The following is a 15,614-nucleotide window of genomic DNA, read 5'->3' on the forward strand; positions in this document are numbered from 1 at the left end:
AAACAGTATGAGCAAGGAAGATTTTTGGCCTTGTGCTTTGAGTATGGGAGGATATTTAAGGAGAAACAATTTGTGCTTCCACTGTGGTCTGGAGGCAAAATGACCAGTGTGTTACACTTCAGGTGATAATGTCTCTAGGGCAAAGAAAAACAATTAATTCAGCTACTATAGTTTAATGAAAATAAAATGCTAAAAAAATTAGAAGTAGTACAGTGATGGTGGTGGTTTAGTTGCTAAGTCTAAAGTTGCTAAGTCTAAGTCTGCTAAGTTGCAGACTCTTTTGACCCCATGGACTCGAGCCTCCCAAGCTCCTCTGTCCATGGGATTCTCCAGGCAAGAATACTGGAGTAGGTTGCCATTTCCTTCTCCAGAGGATCTTCCCAACCCAGGAATCAAACCCAGGTCTCCTGCCTTGCAGGCAGATTCTTTACCTACTGAGCTATGAGGGAAGATACATGACCCCTTAGAAGCAGTATGCTGCTGCTAAGTCGCTTCAGTCGTGTCCGACTCTGTGCAACCCCATAGACAGCAGCCCACCAGGCTCCTCTGTCTCTGGGATTCTCCAGACAAGAATACAGGAGTGGGTTGCCATTTCCTTCTCCAATGCATGAAAGTGAAAAGCAAAAATGAAGTCGCTCAGTGGTGCCCGACTCTTAGCAACCCCCTGGACTGCAGCCTACCAGGCTCCTCTGCCCATGGGATTTTCCAGGCAAGAGTACTGGAGTGGGGTGCCATTGCCTACTCTGTAGAAGCAGTATAAATGTCCCCCAAATAATGTGATGATGAAGTTGATTAAGTACATACATAAGATGGACAAATGCATCAGGAAAATCATGTACAATGAATTATGTATTTATTAAAATCTATGCATTTGATAAATTTATGTATTTTAATATAGCAGTAATACTGAGAAGAAATACACACACTGTTAATAGAGTTAGTTTTGGCTAATGGGAGGATACTTTCAATTCAACTCATTTTAAACTTTTCTGTAGTAACCACAAATTATATGTACTTTTATCCACTTAACTTTCATAACCAGAAAAAAAGAAAAGTTTAAAATAGTTGAGATATTTGTGCTCAAATTTAGTACCTACCAAACAAACTTTTGTGCTGTATTTGGTCTGAGGCACCTGCCCTCCAACCTCCAAGACAGAGTCTTGAACATAGGTATGCCACCAATTGTACATAGCAGCATGAAATAAACATGAGTTATTCAGTATGTATATATATACACATGTGTATATATATCTATGTATATTATATATATATGTGTATATATATTTTCTATTTTTCCAGCTTTAATATGAGAGTAGTTGCTCCAGTTTATGGAGGGAAATGCCTACACCCTGGTGGCCCTGATTGGAGCAGGACTCTGTGAGGTCCAACACAGTAACTAACCGATCCTCCCAATCTCAATCCCTTGAGTGCTGCCAGATAGAGCTGGCCAGTGTGGCAATGGAGAAGTTAGTGGTCACATTCCAGGGTTCTTCCCTCAGGAACTTTGAAAGGAAACATGGCCGAGATTGTTTTCTGCTGTTTTTCCATTCACTTGAATCAAAGTCACTGAGCATACAGACAATGAGACAAGAGAAGAGCCATCTCCACAGCCATCTCCTTCTTTCCCTAGTTAGTCCAAGTATCTAATCATCTGAATGTAGGAGCAAGGAGCTGGATCAAAGAGCCAGCCTGACTGAGTTTGACACCTATCTCTGTCCCTGGCAAGCTGTGAGATACTCTATATTAAACTTCACTTTCTTCATCTGTAAAAAAAAAAAAAAGGGGGGGGGGATAATAGTACTGATGTCAAAGAACTATTGTAAAAACTATGTGAGATAATGCATGTAAATGGGCACTCAGAGAGCTAAGTCTGGCACCACATAAGAGCTTTTAAAATGTCAGCCACCTTATCCTTATCATCATCATCTTAAATATCATTTTCATTATCAGAACAAGGAGATGGTGTGAGCAGAGATCAAATCCTGTGCTACTTCAAGTCTGGCATACAGAAGAGGTATTGCAAAAGTGCAGGTGTCATTAATCTAAGGACTTTGCTCAAATTAGAAAAAGATATCCTTCCCCAAGACACTTTCCACCCATTTTAGAGAAGACTGTCCTAATAGGCACAAACATCCTGGAAAGGATGCCTCTTCTGGAAAAGGGGTCTCCTCGGGTTGTGCAGGGCACAGCCTTCACGGCTGTACAACAGTCCAGATCTCCTGATGGAAGAGACCACAGGGCTTGGTGACAAGTGAGTTCTCAATAACAGAGGAAGGGTTAAAAGGAAACTTGAATGGGTCTAGGAATTTCCTGGATGTGTGTGCCAAATTCTGATAGGGGCATTAGAGTGTATGACCTAAGGAGAAGGTTCAAAGCTATTCTCAGAGGTTTAAAGGAATCATGAGCAACCACCCTCCCTCCGCCCCCAGATTTAAGGAACCTTGTTCCACAGTTAAGAGATGAGATGATGTAGGTGTATGAGGTCTGAGGTGATGCAGGAAATCAACGTAGGTTCTAAATGTAGCCTGGGATTCAGGAAAGCCGCTTCTGGGGCAGAAGTCACAGCTGGGGCCCTTTAACAAGCAGGAACTCAGAAACCTAGATGGTGAACTTTTCGAGAGTGAACAAGGAAGGCTAAGAGCAGATAGTTTCTGAGACAGTTCCCATTTCTTAGCTCCAATTGTCCTGAGCATGAAGAATGCCATAAGGGCACGTGCTCCCTGAGTCTTGAGTTCTGTCTCCGCCCCACAAGGGTCTGCAGGCTGCCCTTCATTCACATTCGGCTAAGGCATAGTTGACAGCGGCTCCTCCTGCAAAGACATGTCCAGGAAACAGGCGTCACAGACTTTGGATCCTCCCCTGCCCCCTGATCCACTCATTTCAACTCTGACCATCCTCTTTCCAAGGAACCCCTGGATTTCAGGCACCATAATCTCTCATCTGCAAATGCTGAGTCTCCTTGCCTAACTGGTCTCCGTGCCTCCCATCTCACTTCCTAACAACTCACTCTCCATACCGTGGAGATTAGGTCCCCCTTTGCTGATTTAAGGCCCTGCATTGACCTTCTCCGCCCCCATCCCCATAACAACCCAAAGGCCCCCAAGGCTCTGCAGGAGCTGGCTTCTGTCTACCCTTTTTCCCCCTGCACCACAGATGTTCAGGACGTAGAAATGCAGACTGTTAAGTATGTAAAGTCAAGGGTCAAATTGATGATAATTTCTCACTCCCCAGCATGTGTCACTCTCTCCCATGCGCACAGTTGTTTCACCTGCACAGAGCTCCCCTCATCCTCAACATTACCTAAAGAAATCCTACTTCTTCAAGATCCAGAAGCTGTGGTTGATCCCCAGATGAATGCGGTCCTCCCTTCCCTTGACCCCACCAAGAACATTTGCTTCATAGGACCTTCAGGGGTCTTTAACTGCATTTACCTGTTTCATGGATTTCATTTCCTACTAGACTTGGGCTCTGAGAATAGCAGTGGTGACTTAACCTCAGAGAACCTGCACTGCTTTACACAGCCCCTTGCCAAATAATAGGCGCTCAACAGATGTCTGTTGAATTAGGAGCTTTCATTCTGAGGGAAATCAGATTGGGAAATCAGCAAGAAATTCCTGCTCCCAGGGAGGTGCCAGGGTTCCCAAAGAAAAAAGAAGAGAGGGCTTCTCATGGATGCCAAATCCTCTTTGTCTCCACCTGCCACACTTCCTGCAAGAAGATGAGAGTGTCCTGGGTGCCGTGGTGCTAAGAGGCTTCCTCCTTCTTTCTACTCACTTGAAGACTGCCGTCTCCTTAAGGTTCTGAACAAAATTCCAATAAGGAAGATGATGATGCAAACAGCAATCCCACTGAGGATTCCAGTGACCAGGGTGCCAGACAGTGAGGGCTCTAAAACAGCAAAAGCAAATGAAAGCCCATGACGCTGCCCCCAGCACAGAGCAGACGCTCCCCTGGCTGCCCTGTTGACCAACTCCAGCCCGCCCACACCAGGTTTTTTCAGCCCTTGCCTCTTATCCTTACCCCAGGTGGCAGTGAGGGGCTGATCCAGGCCTGGGTGCTCCACGTGGCAGCTGTATCTCTGCTCTTCCCCAGGGAGCACGGCCAAGGCCACCCAGGCCTGGTAGGTCCCATCCCCATTGGGCAACACATCCTTTGGCTTAACATCCTTGGCATCCAGGAACTGCTTGTCCTTCAGCCACTTTATGGTGATGTTCTGGGGGTAGAAGTTCAGAGCCCGACACCGAAGAGTGGTCAGCGAAGAGGTCACGTGATGAGTCACCTTCACCAAAGGAGGCACTGGACAGGAAGAAGGGAGGATCTGGAGAGGGACCCTTCCTACCCATGCCAGGAAGACCAGAACGTCCACTTCCTTTCTTTACCACTTTCACTTCCCTTTCTTTACAACTTTCACTTCCCTTTCCCTACAGATTGGAGGAAGGAGTCACCCTGTGCAGGCAGAGCAAGCTGTAGGAAAGACACACCACCATTTTGTGTCCTAAAATACGTTACATGATTCAGTTCTGATGTGGGTCAGTCAGTCAGAGCAGCCTGTTCTCCAGTCCCACTTGGAAATATGCATACCTGTTGCCCATGTGCTGTGTTCTTTGTTAATACTTTAAGTTGAATCAAATGAAACTGCCCCTTGTGTGTGTGCATGTTAAGTCACTTCAGTCTTGTCTGACTCTTTGGGACCCTATGGACTGTAGCCCACCAGGCTCCTCTGTCCATGGGATTCTCCAGGCAAGAATACTGGAGTGTGTAGCCACGCCCTCCTTCAGGGGATCTTCCCAACCCAGGGATTGAACCCGTGTCTCATATCTCCTGCATTGGCAAGTGGATTCTTTACCACCAGCACCATTTGGGAAGCCTGAAATTGCCCCCTATGAGGATCAAAAATGATTGAATATGTACTCTCGGTAATTTCACCTGGTTCAACCTGATAAATATTCTTGTAGGAAGGGGTCTTGTCAGATAGTCAGCCTTCATGACTACTAAAATGTTCTGTGAAAGTAGCTTTGACCCCCCTCAAGATTATGCTACTCTGACCGGTTGCCTCATTAGGTAATTTCTTGCCTTGGTATTCATTCATATGAAAATTGGCATCTCTGAATCACTAAAGGTTATAAATGGACATAGGGTTCTTGGTTAAATCGAGAGAAAAATCACAGTTACTTCTTTAGCTATGTGCATGGAAAAAACTTAAAATCGTGACTCACAGCTAGATGATACATCTCAACTGTAAGGGGGAAACCTCAAAGCTGGAGACCTCGAGGTGGAAAACTCAGACCTCAGTTCCTTCCCAGGGAGTCACATAACATCAGCCATCTCTGAAACCCCAGCGGGGGATCCTATACCCTGTACCCCTCCTCCACTCCATCATGAGAAGGCCAGAGAATGCTCCCACCGTACCTTGCTGCTCCAGAGGCCCTCTCCCCAGCTCCAGCAAATGCAGCAGTTGCTCGGGGCAATCCCGATCCAGGTAGGCCCTGTTCTGCTTGGCCCGAATCTTGTTCACTTCCCACTCCAGCTTGGTGACTTGGGCCCTGGGCTCTGCTGCTCTCCAATCCAGCGTCTCAGGCCGGAATTCTAGATAGTCCTGCCCATCGTATCCGTACTTCCAGAACCCTCTGGTGCTGTTGTCCTCTCGCAACTCACAGCCCAGGATCACCTGCAGGGTGTGGGACTCTGGCAACGCCCCCGGCTTCGTTACTGAAACCAAAGGAGCAGGTCCCTGTTTCCGCCATTGTGTCTGACTCTTCGAGACGACCCTATGGACTGTAGCCTGCCAGGCTCCTGTGTCCATGGGATTCTCCAGGCAAGAATACTGGAGTGGGTTGCCATTTCCTTCTCCAGGAGATCTTCCCAGCCCAGGAATCAAACCCAGGTCTTCCACATTGTAGGTGGATTCTTTACCATCTGGGCCACTAGGGAAGCCCTTACAGGGATTACAGGAACCATTAGAGGGACTGAACAACCTCAGGAAGCAAACACTCACCCTTTTCTCTGCCCCCCAGGACCTCAAATAGCCAGGATCTCAAACCTCCCTCAAGATGCATCTGTGAAGCAGGGACACACCCCGCCCACCTTGGGAAGGTGAGGCCCGCTCTTCACGCACCCTTGCTCTGGTTGTGGTTGTCCATGATCGTCCAGAAGTCCACGATGAACATGTGGTCCCAGCCTTTCAGGTTCTGACTCAGCTGCAGCCACAGCTGGCTGGTGGCCCTGCCCCAGAGCCATGGGGCGCGCCGCTCTGCACGGCGACTCTCATGATCATAGGACACAAACAGCTGGTCATCCACGTAGCCCAAAGCCTCAAACAGGGGCAGCCCAAGGTCTGGCTTGGAGGCGCCCATGAAGAGGAAGCGCAGGGAGTGTGACCCTGGGGAGAGAGAGCAACAAGCCGCATAGGAGACTGGGAGTCCACACACGGTCTGAATCTACTGGAACCAGCTGTCTGGTCCCACCCTGTGAAAGTGGGTGGTACCCTCCCTCCCCATGAACCTTTTTCCCCGAGACTCTCCTTGTGCCATGTGGGCTGCCACCCACTTGCAGCCCCCAGCCTCTGACCCAGAACTCACAATTCCAGCAGCCTCCCCTTGGGGACAACAGATTTTAGAAAATCTCAAGATGTGTCTAACTAGGGCAGTTGAGCTCAGGAGTTGGTGCTCAGACCCAATCAGATCCAAGTCCAGAGGAATTACTGTCTGGTTTTTATCACTACTTCCATCTCTAAACCCTTTCCTGTGTACAGACAGACCTCATTTTTTTTTTTTTTTTTTTGCCCTTTGAAGCTAAAGTGTCTTTTTTATAAATTGGTTTTTGGCAACCCCACATCAAGCAGGTCTATCGGTAACATTTTTCCAACAGCCTTTGCTCACTTTTATATCTCTGTGTCACATTTTGGTAATTCTCACAAGATTTCCCACATTTTCATTATTGTTCTATTCGTTACGTGATCTGTGATCAGTGATCTTTGGCATTACTATTATAAAAAGATTTTGACTCTGTGAAGGTTCAGGTGATGTATAACACTTTTTAGCAATACCTTTTTTAAAATTAAGGTACGTTTGTTTTTTAAGACAATACAGTTGTACACTTAACAGCATACAGTGTAGTAAACACAACTTGGGCATGTACTAGGAAACCAAAAACTTTGTCTGAGTTGTTTTCTTATGATATTCCCTTTTATTGTGGTTGTCTGAAACTGAACCTACAGTATCTCTGAGGTCTACCTATAAATGTTTGCTGTTAAATGCTGGAAGATGTGCTGATAAATAGCTCAGGGTATCTTTCAGCATCAAAACAGTTCCAAATCAAATGCAAATGTGAAAAAACATCCAGAAAGCCCAAGGGGACAGGCCTCGGGCAGGTGTGAGTTTTCTTATGCATTTCCTTAATTCTAGATGTGGGAGTTCAGTGTGTATCTGCGATGCCTAGAACAGTGTCTGGCACGTAGTCGATGCTTAATACATACTTGTTGGATGACTAAATGCTGACTTCTAGATTTCGATCTCTGACCCTGAACTCTAGATTCTTACTCTCCAACTCTGCCTATATGATACCACCAGTTGGATGACTCATTGGAATTTCAAACTTGAACAAGTCTAAAATCAGGCTCTTGGTTGCCTCCAAACTACCTTCACCACCTTGGAAATGACACCACCGATCCCCCTGTTCCTGAGGCTGATAAAATAAAGATAAAATAGTAATAGAGCCACCTTGACTTTTCTCTATCATATGAACCTTCATAGATCCCTCAGCAACTTCCTTTAAAAGAAATCCAGAACAGAATTATTTCTCACCACCACCTCTGCTCCAACCTGGCCCAGTCCATCATCTCTTGCCTATCTGCTTCGCCCTGTTTTTTTTTTTTTTTTTAATCACTGCCCTCTTCATTCTGCTTTCCATAGAGCAGCCAGAGCGATCTTTTCAACAGGTATTCTTGATTACGTCACTCCTAGTTTGGAGTCCACACTGCAACCTGTGAGGCCATACGAGACTCGCCCATGGCTCCTTTGCTGAACCCATCACCTGTTCTGGGCCTCCGGAGCCCTTGCTCTTTCTTCAGTCAGGACATTTATTTTCTTAGGGACATCTGGCAATGCCTGGGGACGTTTTTGGTTGTCACGACTGGGGAGTGTGCTAACATCCAGTGAGAAAAGGACAGTGACCTGCTAAATGTCCTACAGTACACAAGACAGTCCCCACAGCAAAAAATGTCAATGAGTGCTGACGTTGCAAATCCTTGCCAGGTCCCCCTAGCCTATCCGGGAAGCACTGTTCCCAGTGAGCATCACCCTTACTTACTTCAGGTCTCTGCTCAAACCCAGCTGGGGACAGTGGCCTACCCTGACCTCCTTGCTTCACAGGTTACCCTGATGCTCTCTATCCCTTTGTGTATTGTCATCCCCATCAACTCGAAGGCAAAGCATCAGAGGACCCGGCTCCCTGCTCTTGATATACTTGTAGTCAGTGAAGACTTTCCTTCATCAGACTTTATGATTTAACCTCTAATGCAGAGTAACTTTTTAAGAATCAACTATGGAGAGCCCTGGGTAACACTGACAAAGTTACTGGTGAGCAGGTCTTATTTTGTTCTCATCATCTATAAAGTGTGGATACATATACGACCTACCCTCCAAGTGTGTGGTTCTGTCAATGTATAAAGCATCCAGGGCTGTGCCAGACAACAGTGAGGTCAAACACTGTCAGCCAAGATTACAACCAGTGGTACTTCATGTCAGAAAACCAGACTGTCTAAACTCTTTGTAACCTGGGGAAAGGATTTAACCTGAAGTTGTTAACCACTAGTAAAATCAAAACACCTACCGCCCAAAGGCTGAGTAGAGTCAAACCAGATCACAGATAGGAAGGTGATTTAAAACTTACATGCTATCATCTCTTTGGCCTCCTTTATAACAATACTATTAACATTGCAAATTAACAACCCCGGGCTGAAAAGAACTGTGAGATTCAGTTCAAAAGTTCAAAAATATCAGGCAGGTTATTTTTTCCAAGCAAAAGAACAATCCCCAAGAGTAAGGCCTCTGGCCGAACTCTCAAGAACCTCCTATCCTCAGTCTGTGCCAGTGGTTCGGAAATGGAAACTGGAGGCCTTCATTGTGTGTTTACTCAGCCCTGTCTCCCAGACCTTAGAGCCCCCGAGTGTGGATACACCGGAGGGGGCACTCCGGCCAAGGTCGCCCTTAGTGAGAAGAACTTCCTGTTTGGGGCGTGATCTGGGGTGAAAGGACACAGCCGACAGTGCGTGCGTGCTAAGTCTCTTCGGTTAACAGCAGCAGAAACAAGAAAACCGAGATCGGAGGCCAAGGACCCCTAATCCTAGCTCGACCTCAATGAGAGATTTCTATTCTAAAAGCGTCCAAACTGGGAGGAGTAGGTGGTTCCGAGCGCCACGCCATGGCAGCAAGGACTGGGAGTGGGGAGTAAGGGGTCAAGGTCCTGGGACGGGAGGTCCCCTAACCCCATCAGCACCCTCTGTGGCCCTCATGCTCCCCGGGAAAAGCTGGGGGAGGGCACCGCACACAGGGCTGAGCAGTCGTTCGGAGCTTAGCGAACTCCCAAGCGCTAAGAAAAGCTAGTTTCGATTTTGCCTTCCCCGCCGCGCCCCTCTCCAGCCCGCAGCCCCCGGACTCACGCGGCGGTCGCCCCTGCGTGGCCGCCGTCCGCAGGAGGATCAAGAGGAGAAGCGCCGGCCGGGCTCGCGGGCCCATTTTCCCGACTCGGACCGCGCGTCCCGGCGCTTTTCAGCCGCTTGGGTAGGGCGGGGAAACGGGGATGATCCAAGAAGTCACCCTGGAGCCATTGCCGAGGCTCCGGGGATCCCAGATGAAACTTCCTGGCCAGTGGGAACCTTTTCCGGGCTGCTGCTGAAAAGAAATGGGTCTCCTGCGCTTGAACTCTCTCTCCTGAAACCCAGAGTACCTGCTTAGGAAACACTCGGTCACACAGCTGTCTCTTTGGTTTTTTAAATCCCGAGAGGATGCTGATTGAGGAGAATATATTTAATGATTTTATGATCTAAATATTTACCATTTAAATATTGAATAACTGGAATATTCAGGTGAACATTTTCAAAATTTTTAAGTTCAATTTGCCAATCTTGATATTCAACTTACGAATATTTTTTGCATAAAAACTTCATTTTACTCTTTGATCAGAATTTAGTTAAATCATAAGCTTAACAGATTAGATCCTATCTATTGCCGTATCTTTCATAGCTTTTATAGTTAAATTTCATGAACTACTGCTCATTGAAATCATCTGGAGAATCGTAAAACCTGTAGATGTTCTCCTATAGCCCCCAGACACCCATTTAATTACTGTGCAATGCCACCAGGGCACTGGGATTTTAATCAACCCTCTCCCCGACTCCGACACAACAAAGTTTGAGAAAGACTTCTCAAAAGGATATTAAAAAATATTTAGGAAAAAGGATTTTCCTAAAACCTTTAAATACCTAGTAAATACCTTTAAAAGCACATATGCAAATTTTTGCCATCCAAGAAAAAATTCAAACTTGGAAATTTTGGAAAGTATGGGAATATGAAATAGGGTGGAGAAAATGTTGAACATTGATGATGAGTACATGGGGGTTGACTGTACAATTCTTTTTTTTCCCTAGGTGACAGCTTTACGGATATAAAATTCACTTACATACAATTCATCCTTTTAAGTTTAAAATTCCAAGGCTTTGGTATATTCATAAAGGTGAGCAACCATACCACAATCAATTTAGGACATTTTTCATCCCCTCCACAAAGAAACCTTTCAGTACCTTTTAGTCATCATCTCCAAATTCCACCCACCCCCCCCCCCCAACCAGTCTCTAATCTACTGTTAAACAAAATTCAGCACAGTAAATTTTAAAAATTGAATTGACTTTATTGAATGATTCATGACTCAGGCAGCATACCAGTTAGTAAACTGAGGAGAGCTCCAAAGAGCTACAGAAAAGGAAAAATGTATCTTTACTATGGCCTTATTCTGGCTTCTCTGAACCTCAAACTGCTCATCTGTGAAATGGGGATAATAAACTCTGATCACCAAATACTCTACATGAATGAAACTTTACAGCTTTTAATAGATAATGATACTCCTAGTGGGTAATAATAGTAGACCTGACAGATTAGGAACAAACTATTTTTTTTTAGAGTGCCATCAGAACGAATGACATAGCATAATGAAGTGTCTCATTTGCAGAGAGTTTGAGGCCAATGCAATGCCTATTTTTGTCAATTGTTATCTTTCAGCTCTTCCAAGAGACTTAGATACTTTAAGGGAGAAAATGTCTTCTATATTTAATATCCACCAATGAAAACTGTCCATATATATTGTTTTCATTACCGATGAGAAAAACAACAAAGTCTACTCCTGCTCACTTTAGTACAGTTTTTGTAAACTACCCTATTATATCTTATTTCTGATGAATATATGTGTGTGCCTTAGGGGCACATAACTTATAATCAATCTGTAAGGCAAAGTTATATTACAAGCCACTTAAACTCTCTATCTCAGTTTTCTTGTTTTGTAAAGAGGTGATAATAATAGCTACTTCGCAAAATGATACTTAGAATTAAGTTTAAGAAACCCCCAAGTTGATAAATGAAGCCCTCAACAAAGTTCCTGGCAAATAATCAGGGCTAAATTATATTTATTACTATTACCTGTCCAAATATAATATTAATATCATCAACGACATTTTTTTTAACCTGAGGATGCTGCTCCCTACCAGGTGACAGATCAGTATCCTCTTGCAGATTGTCTATATTGTGGTTAATGGTTATTTCACAATTAATAATAATTTTAGAAGATAAAACATATGCAGTCTCTTTAGGTCTCTGGATTCTAGGGACTTTTCTTAGGCCATGCTACACAGCATGTGGAATCTTAAGTCCCCGACCTGGGATGCAACTCATGCCCCTTGCATTGCAAGTGTGGAGTCTTAACCACTGGACAGACTGGAAGTCCCTGGGGTTCTTATGCCTAGTTTGCTGCTCACATTTAAGACACAATTAAAGTGACTTCTCCCCAAGGTTTTTACTCCCATGATAGGGTAAAATGGCCATCTCCTCCATTTGTCTCTACACTATACCAACAGATATAAAACATTTCTGTCCATTCTCTTCTCCTATATTTTCCCCTTTATTCTAAACTGTATGCACTATGAGGGTAGTTATGGGGAATTTCCCTGGTGGCTCAGATGGTAAAGCGTCTGCCTGCAATGCAGGAGACCTGGGTTCAATCCCTGGGTCAGGAAGATTCCCTGGAGAAGGAAGTGGCAACCCACTCCAGTACTCTTGCCTGGAAAATTCCATGGATGGAGGAGCCTGGTAAGCTACAATCCATGGGGTCGCAAAGGGTCGGACACAACTGGGCGACTTCACTTCACTTATGTGTGCTTTTCCTCCTTATTAATTGTTAGAAAAGTGAATGAATCAAGCACTTGTTTCTAGTCCATTTGATAATGTATTCCTCCTTATAGAGTATTGACTCCAAAGGTCCTATTGGCCAACCTAGTGCTTGACTACTCTGGGCACTTAGTCCACTCTCACCACCTCTCAATACTGTCACATCATTTGTAGGTAATAGTCATTTCTGTCCATCAAAAGACTGTATAAGAATGAGTTTGAAATTTTCTGAGTAATATGTCAACCCAAAATTAATGATTCATGACTTAGCCAGGCAGCCGGGAGCATCAGCTGTCCATCAAGGGCAGTGTTAATTTGGAGCGTCATCTAGTGTCTATTGGAGTCAATGACATCCTACATTGTAAATGCCTTTGGGCAAAGAAGGGTTGAGGAGGGCAAATTCATTTATTAAAGTTTTAATCGGACTTTTATACAACTTACACTTTAGTGCAGTCCACTTCTTGAGGCTTTGTTTGGGGCATGTGTGTTACACTGAAGGTGTTGGGTTTTCTTAAGCACGTTGCTAAGTCACAAGCCCTCTACATCATTTTATCCTTATTAGTACATAGTATAATAAATGTGTTACTACAATTATTATTATAACCATCATTGTCATAATTGATACACTTTAACTGGGAGAGTTCCAGTGTTAATGTCTTTGCACAATAGTATTTTTTTTTTTCTGTCATCCTCCTCACTGGTCATTTTTACTTTAAAAAGAGAGAGGAAAGTAATTTAGCATTTTAAAAATTGCATTTATAAGAGTCTATGTTTAACTTCCAGCCTCAAGTAAAATTGACTGTTTCCTCCTTTTCATGTTCACTCTGACCTTTACCACATTTAACATATTCTATATCGTTTATTGGGTCTCCAGCATCCAAATTCCAATCTAAAGGTAGAGCCTGTCTTATTTATTTTCTTATTCCCCAAATCCATATGGGATTATTGATTCCTTCCTTATTCTTGCCTGCCTGTAGACCTGCTGAAGTCTTGGGACTAACCAGTGGTATCAGGATGATCATTTGTCAAGAAAAAGAGGAATAAAATTTTCTGTTCACTGAAAGAGACAGAAAGCTGTTATCACTGACTGATTGACTTCTCTTGCTCAATCTTGTCTGAGTTTTTGTGACCCCCATGGACTAACCCACCTTCCATGGACGGAGAATTTTCCAGGCAAGAATACTAGAGTGGGTTGCCATTTCCATCTCCAAGGGTTCTTTCCTACCTAGGGATTGAACCTTGGTCTCCTGACAGGCGTATTCTTTACTACTGTCATCTGGAAAACCCAAATTTATCAGGAGAAGTTAATAATTACATAAGAAACTGGGCAAAGTATAACATACCAGTAACCAAATTAAGCTTTGGTTGGTTTGGATTGCCATCTAGTGTCCATCAGAACAGACAGCATGATGTATTGTAAACACTTGATTCTGCCCAAAAGGTATGATATTCACACAGAATTAGTTAAAGGGTGAAAATGTTTTCTACCTAAAACTCATTAAACAGACTAGTAAGTAATTAATAGTTGTGAGTGTATTTTAATTTTATGCACTTCGTAATAGAAAAGCAAAGGTCTTTGACTTTAGTTCAATTATTTGTTTGTGTGAGTGTGTGTGTGTGTGTGTGTGTGTGTGTGTGTGTGTTCAGGGTACATGAGTTATAATCAGTCTGCAGGGCTGTCCTAGGAGAAATCTGAATTCTCAATTTCTATTTCCTTATTGGTAAAGCAATAGCAATTGTAATGGTAGTCATAGGATGGTGGTGAAGGCAGAATGAAAATAGTGCATATAATGTCTGATGCATAGAACGTGTTCAGTTAACTGTTATCTTTATTAGTATTATTGACACTTTTGAACAAACAGTGAAGAATGGTGCTATGCTGGATTTATAAGAAAGTATGTATAAATTTTAAAAGAATTAAAAAATATATATATATATAAATTTTTGTACTCATAAGGCAGCACTCTTCTTAGAACTATATAAACATTAACTCATCAATTCTCATAGCAATTCTCATAAAACAGGTACTATTATTGCCACTTTATAGATGAAAACTGAGAAAACTGAAGCATAGAGGAGTTAATAAATTTATCTAATGGCAATATTGAATTTGAACTCCGGCATTCCCATATTGAGCTAATACTTTTGATAAATATATTATGCTACCTCTGTATTTTTCCTGAAATATTTTATAAAATTAAAAGGAAAATATAAAAGTGCTACTACGTTAACCATGAGAAGCATAAGAAATTTATGTATTAACTGAAACATTCGCTCAGTCGTGTTTGACGCATTGTGACCCCATGGACAGTAGCCCACCAGGCTCCTCTGTCCATGGGATTCTCCAGGCAAGAATACTGGAGTGGGTAGCCATTCCCTTCTCCAGGGAATCTTCCTGACATAGGGGAATCAAACCTGGATCTTCTGCATCCCAGGCAGATTTTTTACTATCTGAGCCACCAGGGAAGCCCAACAAATTCTTTGATAACGTAATTCTGTAAGAATTTGGTTCCATCCAGAAGTCTTAAGAAGGTTTAGGTGAGTTCGGTAGTAAAAACTGAAGGGTGTTGATACCTTGGTCCCTCTTCAGTACTGACAACATGCAGTTATCCCTGACAGCTCTGCCTGCCTGCTTGACCTTGAAAGTGTGCACACAATTAAGATGGGAAATGCAGGGAGGAGTGACTGTGTGTGTCATCATAACTTTCCCTCTTGAGTTCTGGGCAAGGAATGAGCTCCAAGAACATCAACTCAGTGGGGTAGATTCTGAGTGGCTGTGTTGATTCTGCTTTATGTTCTTCCCTATCACTCCCCAACACACATCTCCCTTCTCTGATGGGCAAGCTAGCTTCTCTTCTTATTACAGTTTCTTCTTGAGGTATTCTTTGGGCAAGTTCCTAGGTCCAGTGACCTTTCAGAAGCTACCCGGGAAGTTTACATAACTGGAAAGACAGAACCAACTTGTTGGACTTGATCTACTCTTATCCACTCGTCCAAATTAAGGTGCATTATCAGCTATCTTAAGGTCAACTCAAAACAGGAGGCTCCTATGTGATAAGGATGTAATGGAAATAAAGATCAAGTAAGAGGCTACTATGTGCTCAGCCCAGGCCCAGGAATTGTATGTGCATTATCTCATTACATTCCTGGGACAAGGGGGTGGTGGAGGGGTGTTACAGAGGA

General features: G+C 43.8%; 1 protein-coding gene across 2 annotated transcripts; it reads right to left on the reverse strand.

The window, feature by feature from the left end:
- Positions 1-836: 836 nt before the first annotated feature.
- On the reverse strand, positions 837-9,740 carry HFE (homeostatic iron regulator). Of its 2 annotated transcripts, XM_027959059.3 has the most exons (6): positions 9,659-9,740; positions 6,116-6,379; positions 5,410-5,709; positions 4,021-4,296; positions 3,775-3,888; positions 837-2,810 (listed from the first exon to the last, which is right to left on the reverse strand). In XM_027959059.3, the coding sequence occupies exons 1-6, from the start codon at positions 9,732-9,734 to the stop codon at positions 2,770-2,772; spliced, it is 1,071 nt and encodes a 356-aa protein (XP_027814860.1). In that variant the 5' UTR covers positions 9,735-9,740; the 3' UTR covers positions 837-2,769. The 2 variants fall into 2 exon arrangements, with proteins under 2 accessions (XP_027814860.1, XP_027814861.1); XM_027959060.3 differs by lacking the exon at positions 5,410-5,709.
- Between the last annotated feature and the right edge of the window lie 5,874 nt (positions 9,741-15,614).

Source organism: Ovis aries, chromosome 20, assembly GCF_016772045.2.
Source record: "Ovis aries strain OAR_USU_Benz2616 breed Rambouillet chromosome 20, ARS-UI_Ramb_v3.0, whole genome shotgun sequence".
NCBI lineage: Eukaryota > Metazoa > Chordata > Mammalia > Artiodactyla > Bovidae > Ovis > Ovis aries.

Coding starts and splice junctions, on each gene's coding strand:
- HFE (XM_027959059.3), bottom strand. CDS start 9,734: ATGGGCCCGCGAGCCCGGCCGGCGCTTCTCCTCTTGATCCTCCTGCGG. Junction 6,380..9,658: donor CACGCAGGGGCGACCGCCGC/GTGAGTCCGGGG, acceptor CTCTCTCCCCAG/GGTCACACTCCCTGCGCTTC. Junction 2,811..3,774: donor AAGGAGACGGCAGTCTTCAA/GTGAGTAGAAAG, acceptor ATGTCTTTGCAG/GAGGAGCCGCTGTCAACTAT.